A 24,417-nucleotide genomic window follows, 5' to 3' on the forward strand; every position below is an offset into this window, starting at 1 on the left:
CCCCCGGCCCTGTCAGTAGGCAGGGCACGAACAGGCAGATTGGTGTAAGCTGGCGCTACATCTTCGAGATATGAATTTAGGAATATGTCTTTAGTAGTCTTATGCATTACTTTAGTTGGAACTAATGGTGACGGCAAATTTTTCGGTATTTCTGAAATGGCGTCAGGGGTACCATCGGCCAAAAGATACATGTTGTTCACTTTGCCATTTAGGATACGATCTATTTGTTCTACTTTTACTCGAATTCCCTCAGTAACTAATTCGTTTTCTTGGGCCTTTTCTGATTCTTTAAGCCTGTCTTCTCTACGGAGTGCTCTATCAGCACGCTTACGTGATTCCTTACGCCAAAATTCTATGGCGTCTTTCTGAGATTGTCTAGCTTTCTTTTTCCGTAATATTTCTTCTACCTTTATGATGCACTCGGCATCCCATGTTCCGTTAACTGGCCATCGGTATCTTTCCTCTAGGTGCTTGGTATAATCTGTCCATAACTCTAGATACAAGATGGCGTCTATGCCATGCTTATTATACATGAAATTACCTGGAGTGTCCCTAGGGGGGATTGGAATCTCTTCCTCTAACATCCCTTTCCTAGTTCCTATCTGCTTTAATTTGTTAAAAAACGGCATTGTGCCTACTTGATACTGAAATGCTTGATCCTAAATACTTAATTAGCATGTAACTATTTAAACAAGAAAACACAATAATGCACAAAAACAATCACATTCATACCACGACATTAATCACATGAAACATTTAAAGACATAGCTAACTTCCCCCTACTCTGAATGTACCGCTCAACGATACAGATACACTGCTGTAACAGTGCAGAAATTCGGAATACTTTATATACTGCTAAACAGTACAGATACACTGCCTAAAAACAGTGCAGACCGGACTTGCGTACCCAAACCCGTCTAGATACGACCCAGCAATGGTACTCACCGGGAAGCACGGAAAACAGAAGGCCTCGGAAAACTCGACTGGACTCGACTCGGAACTTCGGAAAACTTCGGAAAACTTCGGAAAACTTCGGAAAACTTCGGAAAACTGGTGGGCCTCTTCACACCTCGGACCTTGCTTCCTTCGGCTGGGCTCTGGTCGGGATCCTCCGCACTCCTCACCGCCTCGTCTGGGCACTGATCGCAGTCTTCGTCACCTCCGTGTGTCAGAGGGGAATGCAGGAAATCCTGCCAGTACACGTGTTGTCCGTCTAACTGATGGCAGGGGACACGGATTGCAACGCACCTTCCGGCGCGTGAGGTGGGGGAGGGGTCCCTGTTCGGGCGCCAAAATGATGTAAATAATTAATTTACTCTCTTAATTTCTATGCAGGTAAGTACTTAATCAATAATAACTCAATCGAAATGAAGGAAAACAGAGTCCGTGGTGTAAGAGTTTCTAAGGGTTTTATTCCTCATAAAGGAATCAGGATATCATGTTCTGACCACCACACAGGATGTCAGAAGGGATAGATGAGCGCGCCAACGTTTATTGACAATACATAGCTTATATACTTGATTTACATCATAATGTTCAATGTAAGAGGCGTAACAGCTGAGAGAAGACAAGATAACAGTATACACGTGGTGCTAGTACATCATCAAGAGGCGTAAGCTAGGCGTAACTAGGCGTGTGTGCTAGAAACGTCACTGATAGGTGACGCAAGTGGGTGGCACCAAGGGGTGGTGCTAACAGAATGTTGCAATGTCAGCGGAAATCGGAAGCTTGGATGCGTGCGCAGCTGCATGACGTGTGATAGACGGGGTGCAGGGGACTTGACATTTACACTGACGGGAAGAGACAGAAGTCTGGCATGTCAGATCAACTTGTACTTCTATCATATCTGATATCTGATGTTTAGGAACTAAGCTATCTGGGCAGAAAGGTCTCTAGAGCAGAAGCTATTCTATACTTGCTGTGAGTGCGTGTATAAGCGCCTGAGTGTCTGTATGAGAAGCGTGGGGGCATGGGGCCTTCCATGGAAGCATGGCAACAGAGGCTATGAATTACTTGCATAAAGACAGGTCGGCCCTTTAGCCCTGTAGCTGAGGAAGGATGTTTACTGAAGCTAGCAGGCTGGAATGTATCTTCGGGGAGGAAAACAGATAACTCGAAGGTTATAGTCAATCTTGGCAGGCAGCAGGCTGAGCTGAGCACGGAGGGCCGCGCTAGAAGTAAGTCAGAGTTCACGGGTACGGGGGCTGCTTGGGCAGAGGCCCTCGCAGTCAGAAGCCAGAAAAGAGGCTCGGTGGCAGAGATTCAGGGCCTACTTTCAGCCAGGCTGAAAAACGTAGGAGTACACTTCAAAAAGACGTTGGCATAGCATACTTAGGAACGGACCATCAAACCCATTCATGGTGGGTCTGAAAGAGGACAAGTTAACGTTGGACGCAAATGTATTTGCGTCTTCATAGCTGGTACAGGAGGGAAGTTACATGCACTTTTAACTCGTACATGGAGTCGGTGGGGTACTCGCTAGGGAACACAACATGACCATAGAATTTATATTACCTCAATAGCATAACAAAACACAACAAAACATAGCATAACAAAACATAGCAGAGCATAACAAAACATAGCATAGCATAAAAACACAACAAAACAGCATAGCATAGCACAAAAAGCATAGCATAACAAAACATAGCATAGCATCACAAAACATAGCATAGCATAACAAAGCATAGCATAGCATAACACAACATAGCATACAAAAGCATAGCATACAAAACACAACAAAACATAGCATAACAAAACAGCATAACAAAATACAACAAAACAGCATAACATAACAAAACACAGAACAGCAAAACAGAACAAAACAGCATTGCATAACAAAACACAAATAAATAGCATAACAAGACATAGCATAGGAAAACACAACAAAACATAGCATATCATAACAAAACACTACAAAACATAGCATAGGTTAGCAAAAGACAACAAAACATAGCATAACAAAAAACAATAAAACATTACAAGACATACCAAGGCATATCACAACAAAGCATAGCGGAGAAAAACATGGCATAGCATAACAAAACATACCATAGCATTACAAAACACAACGTAGCATAGCATAACAAAACACCATAGCATAAACAACTCAACAAAACATAGCATAGCATAACAAAACAGCATATCACAATAAAACACAACAAAGCATAGCATAGCATAGCATAACAAAGCATAGCATAGCAAAACACAACAAAGCATAACAAAACATAGCATATCATAAGGAAACATAGCATATCAAAACAAAGCATAGCATAACAAAGTATAGCATAGCAAAACATTGCATAGCATAACAAAACACAACAAAACAGCATAGCATAACAAAACAAAGCATAGCATAACAAAGCATAGCGTAGCAAAACAGTATAGCATAACAAAACATAGCATAACAAAACAGCATAGCATAACAAAACAGCATAGCATCACAAAAATATGCATAGGAAAACATTACAAAACATAGCATACCAAGACATATCATAGCATCACAAAACACAACAAAACAGCATAGCATAACAAAACACTCAAAACATAGCATAACAAAACACACAAAACATAGCTTAACAAAACATAGCATAACAAAGCATAGCCTAACAACACAAAACAGCATAACAAAACAAAATATAGCATATCAAAACATAGCATATAAAAACACAACAAAACAGAGCGTAGCATAACAAAACACTACAAAATATAGCATAGCATAACAAAAGACAACACATAGCGTATCAAAGCGTAGCATAGCAAACATAGCACAGCATAACAGAACACAACAAAACAGCATAGCATAACACAACAAAACAGCATAACATACCACAACAAAAAGCATAGCATAATACAACAAAACAGCATAGCATAACAACAAAGCATAGCATATCATAACAAAACATAGCATAGCATAACAAAACATAGCATAACAAAACAAAGCATAGCAAAACAAAACAGCATAACACAATACAACAAAGCATAGCATAACATATTATAGCATAACATTTCAAAGCATAACAAAACATAGCATAGCATAATACAGCAAAGTCTAGCATAGCATAACAAAACAAAGCCTAGCTTAACAAAGAATAGTACAACAAAACATAGCATAATGTAGAATAACAAAACATAGGATAGCATAACAAAAACAACAAAACAGAATAGCATAACAAAACATAACAAAACATAGCATAGCATAACAAAACATAGTATAGCATAACAAAACACAGCAAAGGATAACAAAACAGAGAATAACAAAGCATAGCATAACAAAACATAGCGTAACAAAGCATAGCATAACAAAACATAGCATAGCATAACAAAACACAACAAAACATAGCATTGCGTAGCATAGCATAACATAACATAAGAAAACATAGTAGAAACTCATAGTAGCGGGCTAGCGAGCTTTAACGGGCAGTGACTATAAGTATCTTTGTCAACCCAGAAGCAGTCACTCGGTCACCTTTGCTCTTCTATTGCAATGGCTTTGTTTATTAAACAGTGCCCATATTTATACTGTTTGCACATGTGCAGATTTAAGGGCTCACAAAACTTTGATGAATCGAAGTTCACAACTGAGGCTAAGTTTGCGCTATATAAAACCCCAAGGATAAATAAAAAACATTGCCATTTACAATGTGAATAGCTCCAACCAATACAAGACCTATTGCAAAGTACGAAACATTGCCATTTACAATGCCAATAGCTCCAGCTACAACAAATGCAAGTCCTATTGCATTTCCAATGCTTTTTCCCTGTAGATGTCATGGTGATTAAATCTACAGGCTTGTTTTATTAATTTCTTAGGTCACCCTACTGACAGTTTTTTTTTGGGAGATGACATATACTATTTTTAATTTTTCTTTGCTTTTTATAGTACCATATGATACGAGAGAGGGCATTGGGTCAGCCCACCCAACCATTCGTTGTCCTGTATTTTCCATGCTTCACCACAGCTTGAAAAGGGCTCTGTCTAGAGTACCAGGCATTTCCGAAACTGTTAACCTTGTTCCATTGATTTTGGTAATGTGGCTTCAAGTAGGTCAATAGATGTGACATGGCATGTAGCTTGTAACTGAGTTGAAAGTTTGCTTGTTCTTAAATTTCTTTGTTTTTCTGATACATTGTGTTAACCCCTTCGCCGCGGCGCAAATATCACCGTGGGGCGGGGGGCATGGCACAGCGGTGCTCATAACGGCTCCCGGCTGTAATGAGTCACAGTAGGTGTGTGCTCCTGAGGGTTGGGAGCCGTCATAACTCCGCCCACTGATTAGTTTGCCTGCAACGTTCGAATGGCTCTCTGCCGTCATGAGCACACGCCCACGTGACCCATGACCACCGGGAGACGTCATGAGCAGCGAACAGGTTAACTGCTGCTGATTTATGCGCTACCTGGTCACCATTGCTCATTCTTCTTAGATCACAACGTACCAGACAGCAGGTTTGATAAAGACATCTTGTAGCTTTCAGAAAGTTAACCTGGGAATACTTTCTGCTCTTTGATTATCATTGGCTTTGCAACTGACCCTCTCCGGCTATCCATTTGCTGGCATTATTTGCTTTAGGCTCTCCAGGTTCAGTTCGTCAAATCTTGTTCTTAACTCATCACATTTGCTGTGCATTCAAAGACAGAAGTCAAATGTCAGGCGCTGTCGTCCAAGGGCGCTTGTTTTACTTATATTTATTTTTCTAACTTCAAAGTGAGAGGATTTATGTGACAATCCTACTGAATACTGGGTGTAGAAAAGTGTTTTTTTCCAGCACAGTGCAACATTTAAATAAACTGAGTAAGTATTTCAAAATACATTTGTCCTACCTCGTTTTATATAACAGTTCTAGCGCTGACCTTTTACCTAGTTATGTGCTGTATAAATGTTGTGTGGTTTTCTTTGAAACTAGCCTCATTTATTATGCATAAGGATTCTTAGTATCATATCTTGATCCTTTGCAGCTGTCGTACATAACAAGTAGCATACTCTGTATAATAACTCTGTATAAAAGTCACTGCTATCATCTTCCTTGGACTACAGATCTACTTTGCGTAATTGCAATTATTGATTCAGGTTGATTTACATCATTGCAACCTTAACATGTTGATCTAGGAAGACGCCCTGAGGGTACCTCTTTGGTGTAAAAGAACCACACCTTCACTGGGTAACCAGAGGAGACTCTTCCATGCTGACACTGGGTCCCACATGCTGAAACTTAAACACAGCGGTATGACATCCCTTGCGGGGTGTCCAACTCGATACCAAGACTGGGTCCTTCATTCACTCCCATCAGGTAATGGGGTTGGCTCTTTTGTAGGGGATTCTTGGCTTCACACCCATGTACATGCTTTACACTTACATACATGTTAGGTACATTTAGGTACACTTAGATAGGGTCGGCATCGTTGGAGTACTGTTTTTATAAATGCCTGCATATATTCATTGCTTTAGTGCCATCGTAGAATATATATCTACTGTTTACGCTTTTGGTGCTTGTAATCTCTTAGGTATGCTTCTGTCTACTGATTGTTGCAGCAAATATGTTTTATAGGGGAATGACGCTGGATCAGTAAATGCTTATTGAAAATGCCCTCAACGTTTATTCTGTGTATCTCTCTGAGACTAAATAAGCACGAGTGACAGAGCAAAAGGTACTGTGCTGATTCCACAATCACTGAGGGGTCAGGGTTGTCATGGTACATGGTTGACAGAAACTATACGCTCCTTGGTAAAGTAATGGGGCTTGTCGTGGTACTGTGGGCTAGCAGGTCTATAGGCTGACATATCCTGTTTGGGTGTCCGGAATCAGTCTTGACACTTTGTCAACTACACAACAATAGCAAAATTATGAATGCTCAAAGGAAGCAATTTTTTTTGTAATTTCTAAAGTGTGTTGGAAATCAATACTTCATTATGATCAAACCGAAACATTAAACTAGGTGATGCAATTCCCACACATTTTCTTCTGTGTACTGTATAGTTTTAATAGTAAAACTGTATGCCTGTGCAAATGTAATGGTCCTTTCAATTGAAGATGTGTCGTCCATAATTGCAGTGTGCTATCACAGCATGAATAATCCATCCTATGCCACTTCGCTCTACTCTGCACCACTCAACACCACTGCACCTTACTCCTCATCGCTCCACTTTGCAGCACTCCAGGCAAATGCACTCTGAACCACTCCACTCTACACCACTTCACTCTACGCCTATCTACTCTACCCTGTACCACTGCACTCTATGCCATAGCAATCTACACCACACCAGTCTAAGCCAGACCAATCTACTCTTGATAACGCCACTCGATGCCACTCTGAAACACTTCACTCTATGCCTATGCACTCAATGACAATACACTCTATGCAATGCACTTTACTCTGTAACACTCAACTGTATCCCACTGCAGTCTACGCCACTTACCTGTAGGCTCCTCTAACCTACTCTATACTACTGCACTATGCACCACTTTAGACTACACCATTACACTCTGCCACGAGACTCTACCCAGTACCACTTCACTCTAGTCTCAAACAATCTATTCTACTCCACTCTGCGCCACTCCGCTCTACTCTTAACCACTGCACTCCACGCCAGTGCACTCTAGACAACTGCACTCGGTCACCGCACTCTAGTCTGCATCACTGTACTCTATGCTACTCTACACCACTGCACTCTACTTTGCACCACTCTATGCTACTGTACTCTATGCCACTGCACTCTTTGCCACTCAACTCTACTCTGGCTCACTGCCTTCCGCATCACTCTACTCTGCCACTCCACTCAGTACACCACACTAATCTACGTCACTGCATTGTATGACACTGCATTGTTTACTGCTGTATTCAATGCCACTGCATTCCACGCCACTATACTCTGCAAAACTTTGCGCCAATGTACTCTACACCAGTCCACTTTACTCTATACCACTACATTGTATGCTACTCTACGCAAATCCACACAGTGGCACACAAATACAGAACACTCTGCTACTCCTCTGTACAGCATTCTACTCCACTTTTTGCCATTCCAGTCTACGACCCTCAACGCAACTCTCCGCTATGCCACTAACTTTTAGCCATCCTGAACAGCAGCCACGCTGGTGAACGACATGGCTAAAACACATTGGCTAAGCCAATGCTTGTTTCCTTGCTGTCTTCGTAATATGTTTGTGATATTTTCATAAGTGCGCTCGTGTAGTGTCTTCTACAAAAAACCTTGGCAAACACAGCAGGCTTGGCTTATAACTGCAAATGCAAGCCAGAACTATTTATTGACTTTGCCAATACTAGTTAAATGTGTTAAAAATATATTTTAGATTTTCCTTACATTTTTATCTAATTACTTTGAGAGTAACCTTTCCAAACCTTCTCCTTCATTTCCCTTCCTGTGCTTTTTCCTTGTTTGGAGCATTACACAAATCTTGGGTTTTATTTCTGTCCACTTAATGGAGTTAACTGGTATTTCCCCTCGTACCACCCCCTTTTTTTTTTTTTACAACTCAGTGCTTTTATTTTGTATTTTGATTTTCTATAAACCTAATCGTTAATATTTATTTAACTTCAGATTGTGTTTATCTTTTAATTTAATTACCCCAAGATTGTCGCAGTAGGAATAAAAACTTTAAATGCTTGTTAGACCCGCTTTATTTGAGTTGTCTACCTGATATTTACAGCTGTTTTACCTGTTAAAAAAAAACGAAATCTAGACGTTGTGATGTAGTGATCACATAAATTCTCCTAGTGGCTTCTTTCTAGGATTGCATTCACAACATAATCTTTGTTTATGGTTATAAGCTGCTACATCTACATAGCAAGGTGGCATCCCTACAGTAATGTAGAAATTAACTTATACATTTACCACCAACTTTACACTCTTATGGCAAATGCATATCAAATAAGTAGACAGTTATGTGAACCAAATTATCCAGTTTTTTAGCCAGCATCTAACATTTTGTATGAATCAAGTTGATCAAATGAGTGCGTCAAGCAATGAATGTTGACATTCAGGTTGTGTCCTTGTTTTTCTCTTCTCTGGTCGCAACAGTCTCCTAAATGTATTTTAATTCATTTTGGAAATATCTCTGTCAGTCTGCACTCTGCCATTCACAAACTATTGTGCCTAACCCTAATCTGGGCATTTCTGTTTGTCCTTCTTTTTTGTTTTGCTTGCAGGATTTCATGATGCGTTACAAAGGGATACGCGATCGGTGGGTTGGTCTGCAGAGGGACATTGATCAACCATGGATATGGGTCGATGGCACCGAATTCAGCAACTGGTAAGTCCTCAGTCTTTTCCTTAACTCACTCTCTGACATGTTTAAGCCACTAATGCGAATATGAATATGGGGGAGAAGCACACCTATTTAATGAATTTTGAATATTGAGTATTTTTAACTTTTATTTTACGAAAATATTCATATGCGTGCAACAGTGCTAGCTCGTTTGTCCTCACGTGCCTGAAACTGAACCTTCCTACCTCGAGTGAAATCACACCCGACCACTGTGCACTGTTGCAAAACTATTTTAGTTTTATTTTTCAATTCTGATTTAACTTTCTCTTTCCAAAATCAAATGTAACATACGTCAAAGTCAATACATTGTATTCATCATTCTGAATTATTGACTATTTACATATTTGAACTCATTTAGCAGCAGAATTATTAATATGAGCAAATTAACTGAAGGCAAGCATAACAGATTTTGCAGACATATATACTCTTAATAAATTTTTTCAATTGAATGCCCGATGCATTTTCGAGCCGACATGGCTCTTCTTCCGGGGCCTGAAACCTAAACAAATGAGACATGTGTGTTAAATGAAAACAGTCCGGCAGATGAGGGGCCAAAAGTTGTATGGTTAAATATGTTATAGTGCTCAAACTCAAGGGTTGTGTGTTAAAAGTGGTGACAGAACCTCCACTGATTTACATGTGGTTCATGGAACTAACAATGGAGCTCGTGATGATGCTCAGTGTTGCTCTAAAACACGGGAAATAAACAATGTTGACCAACATCAAGACCTATGAAGAAACAAATATACACCAAAAAACTGAAACCTCTAAAAACTGCACTCGCCCTCTGTGAACTCACTGGTGGGTGAGTGCAGTTTTTGCATCGGGCATTCAATTGAAAAAATGTATTAAGAGTATATATGTCTGCAAAATCTGTTATGCTTGCCTTCAGTTAATTTTCTCATATTATTAATTCTGCTGTTAAATGAGTTCAAATATGTAAATAGTCAATAATTCAGAATGATGAATACAATGTATTGACTTTGTATATGTTACATTTGATTTTGGAATGAGAAAGTTAAATCAGAATTGAAAAATAAAACTAAAATAGTTTTGCAACAGTGCACAGTGGTCGGGTGTGATTTCACTCGAGGTAGGAAGGTTAAGCCACTAATGCCACACAATGAATTGACAACTGAAACTACCTTTGTTGTGCTATTTAGGACTCAAATTACAAGCTTTCTGATGGCCAAGTCAGCAGTTACAGGTGGATTGCCTGCAAGATAGCTAGCAGTAGCCGTCTTCCTTTCAGAGATTAGGGCTGCCTTTTGATAGAAAATCGACTTAACTATGCTTGGGGGGAAGGCAGAGGTCATCGGTGACCCTTTTGCCCCAAAGCACCTGTTTATCTCACCTAGTGCCCAAGACCAATGAGCCTGTGACATAATCATGGAAGGGTGTGTCATTGCCAGAACCCTTTTCTGATGGCCACTGGGCAAGCAGGAGCTCCTTGGCCCAAACATGGTGGTTAAGGCCTCTTACTCATTATGTTCCGGGGCAAAATGTACTATGGATCCTGAGCAACAGGCCAATAACCTCTTCAGCACTTGACTCTCAGTGGTAGCACAGTCCTTTGGTTCTGGGCTTTTTGGGGAGGAGGTAGGTTTAGGGCGAACACAGGCTCACAAATTAACATACGTTTAGCAACAACAATAAATGAATGACCAACTAAGTGTTTGCTTTTATAAAAAGTAGTACTTATGCACAAAGAAAAATAGAGTACACACTAAATGCTCCAGTGTCTCTCACTTTCAACTACAGATTTCTGTATTCCACATTTACTTGAGGCAACATCCAGGTTAGACCCCTGCTATAGAGAACAGCTTTTAGCAGTCTCAGTGGTCTTTCAGAATCAAATGTTCCAGTGCCTTTGTCGCTCCTGTCAGAAAGGACACCCCTATAAAGGCAATGTGATTTGAGGGGCAGTCTTACCTCTGTTGTTGCAGTAACTGTCTGTGTGCGATGGCAGACCTGGGGTACCGCTCTAGTTCAGATGACAAGGTAGCTGCTCTGAGCTCATCACTGCATATGATATACAGGAAACATCCTCCGCTTCCTCTTTGTGTCCCCCCCCCCAACCTGGCATGCAGAAGTAGAGTTCCGTGCAGTCTTTAAGTCACAGCGCTGCACTAGGGCAACAACCGTGACAAATTCACTACGGTCCCCATCTATTATCTGGTGGTCATGAATAATGCATGTAGGCAGGCAGCATGATCAGTGTGGCAGTCCTGACAGACCAGAATCTCACATTCAGCCCCAGGATCCTCTCGGCAGGATCTCCACTGGACCTTGTTCCCTCCACGCAATCTCCATCTGACTGGGTCTGCTATTGTCAGGTCAGGCTTTAGCTGGTGATTCAGTTAAGTGTTCTTGATTTTCCTGCGTAAAGTCACCTCACCTGGCAGGGAGACTGTCAGACCCTCAATCCCCAGTACTGGTCACAACCTGCAGAACTCATGCTGACCTCTAAGCTGATGTATAGCATCAGTTTGACAATGTGGGAGTCTTACTCTCCCCTCTTAATCTATTTCCTTATACACATGTGATTTAGTGTTGGTCTTTAAAGTTCATGTTCTTGGAATTGCCCACTTCGACCTCCCTCCCCTCACTATGAAACCTACTTTCCACCTCTCTAGCTCTAGAGTGCTTTCTATCGCAGAAGGAGTTTCTCCAGATGTGATAGCCCCAAACATAGGCCATTGGTTGATTAGAGGATCGCATCGGATTTCAGCCTCAGTGAAATGTGTATCAAAGGGTTACAAAAGCCTCCATCTCTACTCTTTACAATTCACTTATCAGCCGTATCTCCTTCTTTGCCCAGTGGCCTCTTTTGAAATCAAAGATCCCCTTTTGAAGGGTACTGAAGAGCCTGGCTCTTCTTCCTCCAGTGTGTGATTCCCACCCAGCTCTCAGGAATGCAGCAATCCGTAAATCTGTCTTCTGGGATCTGGTACTCCTCCAGCAAGCCCTAGGTCTCCCAAAATGGAACCAATGTATTGTGCCATTCATAGGCACACATACATCCCTATGTGCACAGGCAACCAGGTGCACTGGCTGGCACTACATAAAAACCAATGCAGGCCAAGGTTAAATTAAGCAAACAGCAGTGAAAGTTATATGGGTTGGCAAGTATACACCACTATAAAAAACCTGTTCGCTCGATGGATTACAATTACTGAAAACATGCTATGCTGCCACCACCGCACTTGTGTTGCATAACTCCATGTAAAGACAGTAGCCTTTCACCACCTGATGGTAATGCATTTGGTACCCGTCCCAGTCCTTAACAAGACCGCAGTGCACAAGGCAGGCCTAAGTCATGGCGCGACACATAATCCATGTTCAACCATGGCCCAAAAGATTGTTGCCAAGGTTACAGATATCACTGCAGCTGGGACACTCTGGGGAGGTGTACATGTGCCTTACCATGAAGGGACGTTTCCATCCCAACAATTGAATCATACCTATACCAATTCTCTGTGATGGTCGTCTGGGTGCACTACTTAAGTGTTACTCTACATGCTCAAGCCTTCTCTTTTAACTAAACCAATGAGTGGTCCAGCTAAAAACCACATTCACTCCAAACACCATCACATACTCCCATATCTTTCTGACAGGCTCTTCCTACACTCATGTCCACTCCCTGTGCTGGACAACTTGAAACAATGCTAATATTCTGAAATATGATTTGTTGGCACCATATGATCCCCAGTGGGAAGTGGAATGGTCTCTTCTGGATAATGCCCATGAATGTTCCTCTTGCTTTTGCCCTGTCCCTGTTTGCTCCTCCCTATGCTTCTTCTTTCCCCTTGGGCACTTTGAAGAGGCCTTTGGGCTTCAAGCGGTGGCTCACAACTCATCAGTAGATATCTACAACACAGTTGATCAAATTGTGATGCCAGCAGCCAACTATCATCAATAAGAGAAAATCCCCTTTCAGTCCTGGAGTCTTTGGGTCTATTCCTGCCTTTGGCACTTGAATAAAAGAATATTGTTCTTCTGGGTAAAACGCTTCATGCTTTGAATTGTAACTATGTAATTCAAATTCTGTAACGTGTGATTCAGGAACAAAAAGGTCCCTTATCGATTCTGCTTTCTTTTCCCAAATGTTAAGTTTCCACGCACACACATGGGGTGCTGTAGTTAGACAAGATTAAGATACTTCTGCACCAATTAAAAGATTCAGTTTGATGCTCTCCACTGCGCCTTGCAACTAGGTTGGTGCATTATGACATGCATATAAAATTAGAACTGGAAAATGTTTATCATAAACCAGCTTTGGCAAAGTCATCAGCTCTGGGCTGAACGTTGGAATACATCTGTGCAGGAATGTTATGTGCACGAATTACAACATTCAAACCAGCCCCATTGCCTATATTTAATGGATACATAAGCAGACAAAGCTTCTCTCGCAAATACATAAACGCTATAAGCAGACCGGCACAAGCTAGAGACGCTCATAATTTGCATTCTGATGACGTTTCTAACGAGCTTTAGATTGTAGTTTTTATGCCCTGCATGTGATAGTTTGATATGTTAGTGTCTTGAGGCCATGGTAAGATATCGTTTGATTTAAACAAATAAACAAAACTAGATTCGCACAGGTCCAAAACGCATGCACACATGAGGAACTCTAAACATATGACCTGCTACAGTAATATAGTTAATTACTGTTGCAATGGATGCAACGCTTATTACAAAATAAGTGGGTAGGCAGCTACAATTCGAAAGAGGTGGGAGTTCTCAGAAAAGCCTTGGCATGCCCTTTTCATCCTAAAGCAAGCATTGCCCAATAGGACTGATTTATGAATCAAAGTGCCTTTTGTGCTAGGCTTAAGTAATCAGTAAGTCCCCGTACATCCATCCACCTACTCATTCTTGTATTTGCCTTCTGACACAAACACAATAAACCACACACAAACTCGACAACTTATGCAAGATAAATTAAAGGAATAGAAGTACAAGAAAGAAAACTTGCTAACTCCTAAACGCGACAACGTATGCTTGCAATAACAAAACTGAACATAGCAGTCCATCTTACAATGGTATTGTACATAGTCTATCTATGTTTTAAAGTGAAAGCATGGGTGCCACATTTAGAAGCAACATATTGGCCACCTTGGAATGGTAAAACAATGGTACCCTGCGGTATCGGTTTTCTGGCTTAGAGGAAGTGGCTGCATAGGATGCGGCTCACTGCAGATAAAATGAGCAGCAAGCAGGTGACCAGTAATCACTGCCTGCAGAGTTGCAGCATCGTCTCAAACAATAACATAAAAAGTGGAGAGGCAATGAAAAGGGAAAGTGAAAAAGTACAGTCCTTTTCAGGTGGATGTACACATGTAATCGGTAAATGCCATCAGTCACAGTGTGAGAGGGCCGTTCACTGATACAGAATGAACCATGCAGTTTGCTGTCATGGAAGCAGAGTGTAAATGTTACTCAGTCGGTCCCTCTGAGTATCTAAATTGATGTTTATTTACATATGTGTATACAGATGAGTTTGTATGTAATATCTCTTTTTTTTAATTGTAAGTTCCTTGCAGACAGTTAGGAAGAAATTGCAACAAGAAATATTTCAGAGCTAATACTCTCCCCATAGGGCTTCACGGGCTGTAACCAACACCAACATAATTCCCTAATAAAGTAATCTGTGACTTTTCATGTAACAAAATACCTGTCTGTAGGCTTCAATACAGAGAAATAACACTTAAATGTCCACTCATTTTACCATTATTTTCACAAGAAATATGTCTAGCCTAATGAGTTTCCCCACAATATTTCATTATAAACAGATCAAACCTATGGGAACAGACATTTTATTTCCTAGTGAACTAACTAAGGTCACCTGTACAGAGTGTAAGCTTTCCAACAAGGCAACTATAGGCATAGCCTTAAATTTTCATAGCATACACAATTTGAGCTGGCAAAGAAAAATATAATCTCCTAAATGGGCCTAACAAGGATTCTGACATTATAAATCTTCAGTACCCACGGATGTCCAAGGGGGTAACCAGCACCAAAATCCTTGCCAATTAGGCTAATAGCTGTGATGAACCAGAGGGTGGCATTGATGTACCAGAGGGTGGCATGGGTGAAAGAGAGGGTGGCAGGGGTGAAACAGAGAGTGCTGGGAACCTGTGATGATGAACCAGACGTAGAAACAACATAATCGCGACCGTTGCGAGCCGACATGTAAGTTCGCAATTGCGAACTGGTACAAAACCCTCGCGAACTGGCAGAAATCCTTGCGAACACAAAAAAAATCTGCAAATTTGCGAGAATTCGTGGATTTTGCGGATTGCGAGTTCGCAAATTCGCAAAATTTGCGAACGCCAGATTCGCAAAATTCGCCCATGCTTACTCATCACCCCACCTTGGACATAACTGTTCAGTCTGGGCTCTGAACCAAATGAATTGCAAATGTTTTTCTGTTCCTTTAAACGAAAATTGTTTTTTCCCTTTTTTTCAAATGACTTGTGCAAAGCATATTTCATAGAGAGAAATTTCCCAGACAGAGCTGTGTTTTTTTTTCATGATGCTTGTAACGCTGTGTCTGCTCGCTGTTTTGATAATGTATCGCAGTGGTTGCTCGGTTCAGTCCGGCACAGTGCTCTTCCTGCCCCCATGGGACAGATCTCTTTCCAGCCTTCTCCAAGGACTGCGATAACGTGCTGGGACATCCCAGGCTCCCTACGCTAATCAGGTTACAAATAGTGCACTGTTAGCTCTGAAGCTTGCTTATCCCAATCAATCACATGATACATATAGCTTAAAAGGCAATAATTTTCAGTCTGTGTGGCTGACTTCCTAATGCATTTATATCTGTATTGCTGCACTAAGCACATTACACAGATAGTAGAGGGTGCAACTGACTGCATGTGAGGCTGCACCTCACGCACATATTTTACAGCATTTTAGTTTTAGAAAAATGGGCACGTATGCTTGGAGCAGTGGGCGGCATGACCTTGGCTATACCGAATAAGCAGCTACCTATGTGCTTAAGTGACATCTCTTTATTAATGTAATAACTGCACTTTCACAATTGCTTTATTAAACTTCCTGTTTTCTCAAATTTGCTTGAAAATGCACCATTTGTCCACTCTTTTTTTCAAAATTTTCTCGGGGGGGGTGTAACCCCCCCGAGCCCTCAGTAGGTTGGTCTAGCTCACTTGCTGAGCTCGCCCTCCACAGTGCAATACAACAGTCATTTTACGCCACACCACTTTCAAATGTCACTAGCCGCCACTGAAATATAGGTGTCAAATAATGGCCTAAATATATCGCTATTTGTTACCTAACAAAGTGGGTTATGTTGGAGTCCTCGATTGGCCAGTCAGCGTGTAGTAAAGCTTTTTAAACACATCTCTCCAATTGATATTGACTGGTTAGCCATTGTTGACAGGTTTATAATAATCCATTCATATTGGTGGTATAACAATTTCATATTTGGAAGACCCAGGAGTGGTCCCTGTCCTGTAGAATTGTGAATGAGTTAAACTCTGGGGAAAACTATCTCCTTAAACTCCATGAGCCCAAAATTTGCAACAAAATGAGATCAGTAAACTATTTTCAATATTTTTGTTCTGACCTTGATGCGTCACGGTCACTAACATATATAAAGCTATGAATGTAAATGTGTGGCCCTCACAAAAAATGGTTTGGTTGGATTTTGATGGGGACTGGTCATGTTTTATTTGTGTGTGGGGTGGGACTAGTCCCATACAACAAGGAGGCAACAAACAGAGAAATGATGGGGAAGAATGGAGCAAAGTTGATTGGCACACCGAATACTCCAGGGAAAATAGGAAGGGGTAAGAGGAGCAATGAGGAGCTAACAGGGGTCAGTGAAATAGCAAGCAGGGGTTTTATTAGAAACAAAAAGTATGCTTCTAAACAGTCGCTAATGTTTAGGCTATATTATCATATATTCTCAGATAAATCACCCATGCAGGATCGGAGACGTGTTAACCTCCAGATCATATGAGGAATTGAGTCCCTACAGATAACCGATTGATAACAAGTAAACCGGTCTAGTCAATTAAATATGCCTCCAGTCTCAGAGTGCTTGAAAAAGGCTGTATGATGTTGTTTGCTTTCTAGCACACAACACAATTTAAATTTCTAAAAATTAATTGTGCTGATATTTCAGAATATATCAGAATTAGAATAGTACAAATGAAGCACATTTTTTAGTAATTCTGAAGTGTGGTGGAAACAAATATTTTAAACAAATCATTACTCTAGTTGATATTTCCACACAATATCGTTTGTGTGTTGTATTATTTCATCAGTAGAACGGTATTTATGTGTAAACGTAATGGGTATTTCAATTAAAGATGTGTTGTCTGTAATGACAGTCTGCTACAACACCATGCATATTCCACTCTATTCGTCACCACTCCACACTGCCACTCCACTCGACTACACACTGTGTGCATGCTACTCTACACCACTCCACTCTTCACTCTATTCCTGTCTACTGTACACTAATCTACTCTGCCAACACACTGTACCCCACACTACTATACTATGCACCAATCCACTCATGGCCACTGCTCTCTACACCACTCCATGCCACTCTAATCCGAAAGATTGCACTCCATGCCACTGCACACTACTCTGTACCACTCCACTCTATGCAGTGTATTCTATGCCAATCCACTCTACCCACTGTAATCTACTCTGCACTCTACTCTACCGTGCTCCACTCTGAAATCTACTCTACGCCACTGCACTCAGCACTACTTCATTTTTCTCTGACCCACATGCTCTCTACTCTGCATCACTGCAATCTATGCCAATGCTTTCTACACTACTTCATTCAAAACCAATTCACTCTACACCAGTCTACTCTGCAGCACTGTTTTCTACACCACTATTCTGTGCGTCATTGTACTCCACGTCACTGCACTCCACACCACTCTATTCTACTCTGCACTACTGTACTCTACACCACTGCTGTCTATGCCACTCTACTCTGCACCACTGCACTCAAGCCCACTCTACTATATACCACTGCACTCTACAACAGTCTATTCGGCAGACTGCCATCTCTGCCACTGAACTCTGCTGCACCAATCTACGCCACTCTACACCACACTACTTCACTTCTATGCTAATGCAGAAAGCACCACTTTACTCAAAGCCACTGCACTCTACTCCACTACTCCCCACCACTGCACTCTAGGCCAGTATACTCTCCTCTGCAACACTCTATGCCACTTGCACACTAAGCCACTTTATTTTACTCTGTGCCACTCTTCTCTGATACACTGCACTCTAAAGTGCACTGCTCAGCACTGTGCCACTCTACGCAATGCACTCTACACCACTGCTCATTGCACCACTGCACTCTAACACTCTATGTCACTGCACTCTACACCACTCTAGTTTACATTTCTACACTACCCTGTACCACTCCAGTCTACCTTGAACCACTGTGCGCCACGTCACTCTAAGTCACTCCACTCTACCCCACTTTAATCAAAAGCAATGCACTCTAAATCACTGCACTCTACGCCACTGTACTTTACGCCACTTCACTCTAGGCTAGTCTCCTCCATCTTACAATACAATACTCCATTCTACTCCTCTCCATGCCTCTTTATAACACTACTCCACGATGCTCTACGTAGCTCCCTCTATGCTACTCTACTCCACTCCATACAGCTCCACTTCATGCCGTTCCACTCTGTCAGTCTACTCTACGCAACACCGTCCACACTCTGCTCTACACGACACTCCATGCCACTCACTCTAATCAACTCTACACCCTTCCACTCCAAAATACTCTACTCCCTCCACACTTCTCCATACCACTCAACTCTCTTCTACGCCCCTTCTACAACACTCCACTTAACAACACTCAACTGTATACCTCTCTATTTTACTCCACTAACTTTTACCGATGCTGAACAGCAGCCACACTGGTGTACAGCATGACTGAAACATTGACAAAACCAATGGCTCCTGCATAAGAGAGGCCTATTGGCTTTGCCAGTGTTTTATTTTCATTGTCACTTTGCTGGTATTACAATCATCTTTTTTTTGTTATGTTTTTGTCTCGCCCAAGTTCCTTTTCCTTGCAACCTCTCAGTTGCTATTCCTGGTTCCCCCATGATCCCCTTGTCTATTTGCTGCCCAAACCCTCCTGCCCTCCATTGTCAGCTGGCTTCTCCACGTCCTCACTCCTGCCCTCCTTTGTCCTCTTGGTGCTCCAGCGCTGCCTTTACTCCATTGACAGCTGGCTTCCAAAGCTTCTCCACCCGCTCTCCGTTGTCAACTTGTTTCCCCAGCCCCTCCTGGCTACCCTTCTGTTAGCATGCTTCCCCAGCCCTGATCTGCCCGTGCTCCGTTATCAGCTTGCCACTCCATTCCCTCTTGCTATCCTCTGATGTCACCTTGTGGCTTCAGCCTCTTCCCTGCCCTGCATTGTCTACTCCTTCCCCAGCTGTGCTGGTCAGGTCATAGAACGTTTTAAATTTTAGTTTTTTAGCCATGCTGCGTAGTACAAGCTGGCTAAGAACCACTGCCAACATCAGTAGCTCGTGTAGGTGAGACCTATTGTCTTGACCAATGCTTGTTCAATTAAGTAGCTGTGCAGTTCTGCTGCAAAATGTTACATAAACAGGACTAGAGGCTAACTAGACTGAGACCTGGTCCCACGTCACTTATATTAACCATCAGTAAGTAAATCCAGTCCTCTGTCCAGTGACTAGCTTTCCAGGCTCCATGTCTAAGGATGGTGCACTTGTATGTTGTTTTTTCCATATTATATTGTATTTTAAATATCAATAGAGTGTAAGCCCTTAACTAGCATTTATACTGCACCAAACGGAAACTTGCTGAAAATTGAAGTCTGAAATTATTTTCTTTGTTGTAGGTTTGCAGTAGAAGATTACTCGGAATGTGCCTACCTAAATCATGTGAAGGTTAAGAGTGCGGAATGTTACAGCATACGCAACTGGATCTGCACCAAAGTGTCCGTATACAAACAAACGCACAAAAAAAGATCCTTAACCTAACAGCATTTTTGCTAGTGGCATTGAGAGAATGTGTAGCACTCACAGGGCCGGCTTTAGGGCAGTGCGACTGGTACGGTGGCACCGGGCACCAACCTGTGGGGGGGGTGCTGTGGCGCATGCGGAGGGTGTTGTAGCAGGAGGAGAAGATGGCGTTTACCAGTTTGGACATGGAGAGGGAGGAGTTCAGGGTGAGTCCTAGGTTGCGTGCATGGTCGGTGGGTGTTGGCACTGTTCCCATTGTGGTTGGCCACCAGGAGTCGTCCCAGGCTGAAGGGGTGGGTCCGAGGATGAGGACCTCCATCTGGTCCGAGTTCAACTTTAGACTGCTGCTCCTCATCCAGTCGGAGACGGCCTTCATTCCCTCGTGGAGGTTGGTTTTGGCGGTGTGTGGGTCCTTGGTGAGGGAGAGGATTAGCTGGGTGTCGTCGGCATAGGAGATGATGTTGAGGTCGTGATGGCGGGCCACTTGTGCGAGGGGGGCCATGTAGACGTTGAACAGCATCTGGCTGAGGGATGCACCCTAGGGGATGCCGCAGATGGTGTCGGTGGGTTCGGATAGGAAGGGTGGCAGGCGGACTCTCTGGGATCTGCCTGAGAGGAAGGATGAGGTCCAGTCAAGGACCTTCTCTTGGATTCCGGCTTCTAGGAGGCGTGGCTTTGGGGCGCAATGGCATACCGCTTCGAATGCGGCTGACAGGTCCAGGAGGATGAGGGCTGATGTTTCGCCGTTGTCTAGTTGGCGCCTGATGTTGTCTGTGGCGGCAATGAGGGCTGTCTCGGTGCTGTGTTTACGTCTGAATCCAGACTGGGACGGGTCCAAGATGTTGTTGTCTTCCAGGTGGCGGGCCAATTGCATGTTGACGATTTTCTTGATGACCTTTGCCGGGAACAGGAGCAAGTAGATGGGCCGGTAGCTCTAGAGGTCCTTGGGGTCCGCTTTGGGCTTCTTGAGGAGGGCGTTGATTTCGGCGTGCTTCCAGCTTTCCTGGAATGTTGCTGTTTCGAAGGAGATGTTGATGACCTTCCGCAGTTGGGGTGTGATGGCTGCGTCTCCTTTGTTGAATATGTGGTGTGGACACAGGTCTGACGGAGATCCTGAGTGGATGGAGTTCATGACCTTGCGTGTCTCGTCGTCTTTGACGTTGGACCAGGAGGTCAGGCGGTTGGCTCTGGTGGTGTTCACAGGGGAGGTGTCGTCTGGCATAGTCGGGGCGGTCGTGGTGTTGAAGCTGTTGTGGATGTCAGCAATCTTCCGGTGGAAGAAGCTGTGAGTTGCACAGTTCTTATGAGGACTGGATGTCGTTGGCGCTGGGGTTGGAGAGTTCCTTTACAATGCTGAAGAGCTCTTTGCTGTTGTGTGCGTAGTTGTCCAGGCGGTTTTTGAAGGAGGATCTCTTGGCTAGTCTGATGAGGTGGTGATGTCTGCATGTGGCGTCCTGAAGGCGGTAGGGAGAGAATCCGAAGAGGTTGTCATGGGATGTGGGGGTGCCAAAAGTGATTGTCGCACAGGGCGCCATCAGCACTAAAGCCGGCCTTGAGCACGCATTTATCTACAGTTATTTGTGCAGTTATTTGTGACTCTGCCGTTCCCAAAAAGCTACCTGTACAGAGTCGGGGAATCTCACAAGTTGCACTGTTCTGATGAGACTCAAGAAAGTCGAAATAAGTGTGCTGCTTTTCATGCCTACATTCATTTTATATTGCCACTTTATAGACTCGACCAACTTAAGAAAACTGTTGTGTATTTTCCATTACTTTCAGAGGAGTGAGAGCGAATTTCAGCAACTAAAGTTTCACATCTATTTAAGTGCATAAATTAGTTTTAAACACCGATACTGAGTGCTACATATCGGTTGGTAAATTCCCTGAACCCAAGATATGGACCTGAGCAGCAGTCCAGGGCATAAAATGTAGGAGAGGACCTGTACCTAGCGGTGAAGCCTGAGGCAGAAGGGATATGCGGATACTAGAACATTGCACCCACTGAGTGTAGAACTATCTAAATTAAAAAGAGAGAAACAAAGTCACACATCAGAATGTTGGGGCCAAAGGCTTATACCAGCCAATATAAGACCTCAGGCTCTCCATTGTCTTCAGTAGAGCTCTCAATGTGCTAATATAGCCTTTTAGCCCGCCTTAACAAGCTCTACCAACCATTAAAGGCCTGCTTGAGTGTTCAGCTCAGACTTTTAACAAGAGAGCCGGTCTTCAATGGCCCGCCTAACCAATTTCAATGACTTGAATCACAAAATAATTATCAGAAATACGTATATATCAAAATACTGAAAATATTTTATTAAATTTACAAACCAATAAGTACAGAAATCACTAAATCAATTTGACTGGAAGATTAGAACTTTTTAAAATGTGCTTTTATTTCTAAAAGACTAAGCTATATGGTATATGGTAGACTCCTGCATAGCACTTTGACTTTTTTCTGCCCTTTGTTGACTCATTCCACAGATTTAATTGGGGCCTCCAATTGCCCACCTCGATTTTTTGCTATACGTACACTGCATCCATGAATCAATGTAAGGATAGCAGCTTTATTTTTATAATGCAGTTTCAAATTCATTCATGTTTACAGAGCCTTTTTTAAAAGTGATATATTTCATTTTACTTTAAACGGTAAGGAATTTTGTTCATTCACTGACAGTGGCGACTTCTATTTAATCTGAGTTCAGAAGCGAGGTGCAGAGCCATTTGATTTATGCTTTGAGTTGTGTGTGTGCTCGACTTCTCTTAAACAATGCCGGCAACCGCTTTTTACAGGTAAAGATGTCAACGTGCTTTAATGATGAATGTTTGTTTGTATGTAGAATTCATTGTAAATCAAAAGTGCTTGTGTGGCTTTAATTTTAAATCCAGTAAATGGAAAAGAAAGGACCTTTTCTATTCATTGGTACTGGGTGAGGCCACCAGGAGTCAGCCATCTTGTGGTCCGAGCACCCCACCAATGGCAGGGTGATGGACTACGGACATTTGATGCACGCGGAGGGGCTGTGTCCCCACCCCCGCCATCCTCCGTCCTGCTCTGATGTGGTGAGAAGATTGCATCCGCACCTGATTTGCCAGCGGTATCTTGGAAGACAGAACACATCTGGATGTTACAGATCTGCAGTGGCGGTTTGTCCTGAAGATGTGGCTTGTCTTAAAGAAAAACACACTTTGCCACGGTGGGGCACTCATGGAAGTTTGGAGCCATCTTTAATTATGAGCGGTGAGTTAGAGTCTAGCTGCCTAAGTACTTGTTCTAAGCTGGCCCCAGTGTTCATCTTTTGCTCCAAGGTGCTGTGCACACCGGTGGAGACGAAGGCTGGGGCGAGGGGTAAGTCTTTGGGTTCCTGCCTTCGTGGACTTTAGCACATGCTCCCTGGGGTAACCGTATCCTTTGCTGCTGCAGCTGAACGATCTGTAGCTGGACTGCTGTGTCTTGAGGGTCAGCCTTCTGCACATAGGTGTACGTTTAACATTTGAGAGTTGTCTAGAGGACAGACGTTTTCATTGCAGCCACCCTGGACAGAGGTTTTCCTCGCGAGTGACTCTTGCCAGAGTGAGACCCCTGTTGTGTTTCACCCCCTCCACTGTTATGGGAAACTATCAGCAGCGCGGGGGTTAATTTTGAGTGACATAATCCCGGAACCTTTTTTCAATGATGTTCATATCAGCAGGTAAGGCTGATGGGGGCCTTACCTGCTTGTCGGGGAGTCACTGGTGCACGAGAGCCCGCGTCCTCTGATTGTGACTATCTTCTTAAACGGTGCCTGCCTTTCTTTTCATACAACTGGGACTAACAGACTGTGACGCTGCACCGAGCAGCACAGGAGGTCTTGAGAATCCGTGTGCACGAAGAATGCACACATCTGAACCTTCTGCTACATTGTGCATTCAAAAGAGGCGGATGCAGCTCTGGTGTTGTTTAATGCTGCTGTTGTGTTCTCTGCTAAAAACACACAATCCTGAGGCTCCTGAAGAACTTTAAGAGTAATGACAGCGGTGCATGGGGTCATATCTTCACTTATTACTGTATTTATTTTTTATACAATATCAATAAAGTATTTAATTTTTTTTATAAAAAAATAAAACAACATTTAATGGACATTCTTTT

General features: G+C 42.7%; 1 protein-coding gene across 2 annotated transcripts in view; it reads left to right on the forward strand.

Annotated features, from left to right (window-relative positions):
* LOC147700913 (C-type lectin domain family 2 member D-like) overlaps positions 1–22,882 on the forward strand; it is a 94,238-nt gene extending 71,356 nt beyond the window's left edge. Inside the window, exons 4-6 of one of the 2 annotated variants that reach the window (XM_086929770.1) lie at positions 6,105–6,285; positions 9,164–9,267; positions 20,168–22,882. In XM_086929770.1, the coding sequence (XP_086785896.1) occupies positions 6,105–6,285; positions 9,164–9,225 (243 nt within the window). In that variant the 3' untranslated portion in view covers positions 9,226–9,267; positions 20,168–22,882. The remainder of the gene's footprint in view (positions 1–6,104; positions 6,286–9,163; positions 9,268–20,167) is intronic. The other variant, XM_086929769.1, reaches the window with a different exon arrangement.
* The last annotated feature ends 1,535 nt before the right edge of the window (positions 22,883–24,417 follow it).

The sequence above is a fragment of the Lissotriton vulgaris genome, chromosome 7, assembly GCF_964263255.1.
Source record: "Lissotriton vulgaris chromosome 7, aLisVul1.2, whole genome shotgun sequence".
Lineage (NCBI taxonomy): Eukaryota > Metazoa > Chordata > Amphibia > Caudata > Salamandridae > Lissotriton > Lissotriton vulgaris.